General features: G+C 57.2%; 1 protein-coding gene across 1 annotated transcript in view; it reads left to right on the top strand.

Annotated features, from left to right (window-relative positions):
• Positions 1-2,990, top strand: part of Lpxn (leupaxin) — a 40,597-nt gene extending 37,607 nt beyond the window's left edge. The window contains exons 8-9 of the mRNA XM_004645782.2: positions 1,163-1,311; positions 2,302-2,990. Coding sequence (XP_004645839.1) covers positions 1,163-1,311; positions 2,302-2,571 — 419 coding nt within the window. The 3' untranslated portion in view covers positions 2,572-2,990. The remainder of the gene's footprint in view (positions 1-1,162; positions 1,312-2,301) is intronic.

Raw genomic sequence — 2,990 nt, 5'->3', positions numbered from 1 at the left:
TGGTTAGTATAGCTAGCATCCACCAGCATGCTTTGATGTGTGTACTGAGATAGGCCCCTGGGGTCGCCCGCACTGGCATATCTATGCCCTAGCGCGGTAAAAGCCTACACCTCTACTCTCTTAGCTAGAGTCCAGTGCCTGTGAAGACAGCTCAGTGTTTCGCGGCAGCTTCTTTGGCATTTAGGGTACATCCCTGAGGACTGTGCGGCCAAGACGCTGGGTTCTAGCATCACGGAAACACATCATTGCCTGTCTTTGGTCCTGTCATCTAGTTGATATTCAGCTAATTCATTTCATTTGTATTCAATTTTGGGGGAGTTTTATTCCATTTCAATTGTTTTGCTTTTTAGTTTTATACAATAGAAATCAAACAAGTATTTAGGACCTCTTTGTGTTAGCACCTTTTCCAGGATATTGTTAGTAAGCATACCCTTTAGCTTGTCCTTTGTCTTTGACTTCGTGTATGTCATTTTCAACATGTTAAGTAATCATATATATTTTTCGGATAACTAAATTTATTACTCCTTAACTTACTTTTAAAATTTGACACTTGTACGACAGTTTCCCCTTTCCAGAATAATAAAACATTCCACTTTTAATTCAAGTATGTTTGTGGTCTAAATAATTACACTTAGATCTTGCATCCATTTGGAAATTATTATTTAGTAGTACTTCATTTAAAAATGTTAGACAGTTTTACCCCAGATGCCATCTTAGATACGGGGGTACAATGGTCCCAAGACCAATAGTACCCGGGGCTCGTATTTCACAGGGGAAGAGAGCCCAGAGGATGGTTTCAGATAGTGGAAAATGCTCTGAGGACAGTGCTGTAAGAACAGTACAGAAGAGAAGAGGGACCACAGGGCTGCTCTGATGAGATGGAACTGACTGAAGATGGGAGGAGAGACCGCTGTGTCGCACTAGGGCACTGCTGTGCAGCCAGGGCAGCTGGCCTGAGGCACTGGCGAGCAGTCGCCCTCAGCGCTTGCGCAGGGCTCACTGCCGCCCAGGCACAGCCCAAGGCCCTTCGCCGGCACCCCTGCACCACCCACAGTTTCTTCCCCAGCAGCCCCTTGGTGTGGCATTGGTGGAGGTTAAATGCCACCACTTCTGTGCCACCTGAGGTGTTGAGGACTCGCCCTGAAACCTTCTCTTCCTCCAGGCTTCCACGAGAAGGATAAGAAGCCGTACTGCCGGAAGGACTTCCTAGCCATGTTTTCCCCGAAATGCAGTGGCTGCAACCAGCCTGTGCTGGAGAACTACCTGTCGGCCATGGACGCCGTGTGGCACCCGGAGTGCTTCGTGTGTGGGGTCTGTCCACTCAGTTGGCTTTGGAACCAGGGTCAGAGGGGCCCCTGGGGGAGGAACGTCTGGAGAAGTGAGACACAGCCTCCTTCCTAGGCATGTTCTCCTCCAGTTGGAAGTGGGTGGGTTGGTAAGAGATTCCCTCTGCCTGCCTTGCTGTGGTCCGGAGGCGCTTACATTTATAATCCCAGGGAAAAGGTAATGGAATTCCATTAAGTAATTCCAGTCTACCACACCCAGGGCAACCCACGGCACGAATAAAGAGACCAACACGTATCTGTGGTGGCACGGAGCCAGGGTGGTCCTAAGACCCGTCAGTACAGTGCGGACCAAAGGCGCTGACCCAGGGCCCATCCTGGGATTTATTAATCCGTGAAGAGGCGGGTGGCCAGTGCTGTGAGCTGGCTGGGTGGTGGCCAGTGCTGTGAGCTGGGCTGGGTGGGAGGCACAAGAGCGCCTCTGCAGAATGCAGAGAGATGTGAAGAAAGGGTGAGCTGCCCAGCGCGGCTGAAGCTCGCTGTGGTGGTGGCGCAGGGGCGTGGGCTCTGCCGTCTGGCCTTCCTGCACTGAGGCGTCCTGGGCCCTTTTGCGAGCCTCAGTCTCAGCCACGGTGCTGTCACTCGGCCTAGTCACGCATAGTGACTGTGAGCTGTGGGTGGGGCATCACCGCCCTGCCCTATTACTTTAGAGACCACGGGTCAGCACCCTGGCCAGGCCCCTTTGTGTCCCTTGAAGCCCGTTGAGGGGGCAGAGAGACACCGTAGCCGCCTCTGCGCGCATCCATGCGCAGACTTGGGGCAGCCTTAGCCAACTGCACACGGACGCCCCTCTTCAGAAGGCCGTCCCGGGCGTCCTGCACGCGGGTCGGCCTCTGTGCGTCCGGGCTTGAGGGCATTCCCGCAGCTGGCGGTCCGGCTGGGAGGGCGAGGCGCCGCCGGCCGGCCTCGCTGGCAGTCGCTCCCGCCCCACGCCTCCCCGTCCTCTCTCCGCTCTCAGGACTGCTTCAGCAGCTTCTCCAGCGGCTCCTTCTTCGAGCTGGACGGCCGTCCGTTCTGCGAGCTGCACTACCACCAGCGCCGCGGGACGCTGTGCGGAGGGTGCGGGCAGCCCATCACCGGCCGCTGCATCAGCGCCATGGGCCGCAAGTTCCACCCCGAGCACTTCGTGTGCGCCTTCTGCCTGGCGCAGCTGGCCAAGGGCGTCTTCCGGGAGCAGAACGACAAGACCTACTGCCAGCCCTGCTTCAACAAGCTCTTCGCGCTCTGATGGCGAGGGGCCCGCCGCCTCCCCGAGCTCCTCGGAGGCTGCAGCCGAGAGGGGAACAGCGCCTCGGCCCTCCGCGCGTCCGCCTGCTGGGCCCGGAGGGCGCGGGCTGCGCTTCGGCCTTCCGGTCTGCTTTCCTGAGCGCGCTGCTTGGACTTAGGCCGAGACCGAGTCCTTCTGTAGGTGCATTTTTTTACATGAAGAATGCACCCACCGCGAGCGTTTCGCTGCCCGTGCTCCTCCGGCCCGTGGCTGTGCTCGGCGCTGCTCGGCGGCGTCGGCCGGCTCGCGTCCCGGCTGCTCAGCGCTGCGGCGGCCCTCGGCTGTGCCCGCCGGGTCCCGCGCCGCCGCTCCTATGGCCCTTCAGCGGTCGACTCTTTTGCAAGAGGAAGCGGATTTTAACTGGTATTTTGGATAAATAA

The sequence above is a fragment of the Octodon degus genome, unplaced genomic scaffold, assembly GCF_000260255.1.
Source record: "Octodon degus isolate 3935 unplaced genomic scaffold, OctDeg1.0 scaffold00239, whole genome shotgun sequence".
NCBI lineage: Eukaryota > Metazoa > Chordata > Mammalia > Rodentia > Octodontidae > Octodon > Octodon degus.
Note: the sequence above shows the minus strand (reverse complement) of the source record. Positions and strands in the feature narration are given on the sequence as shown.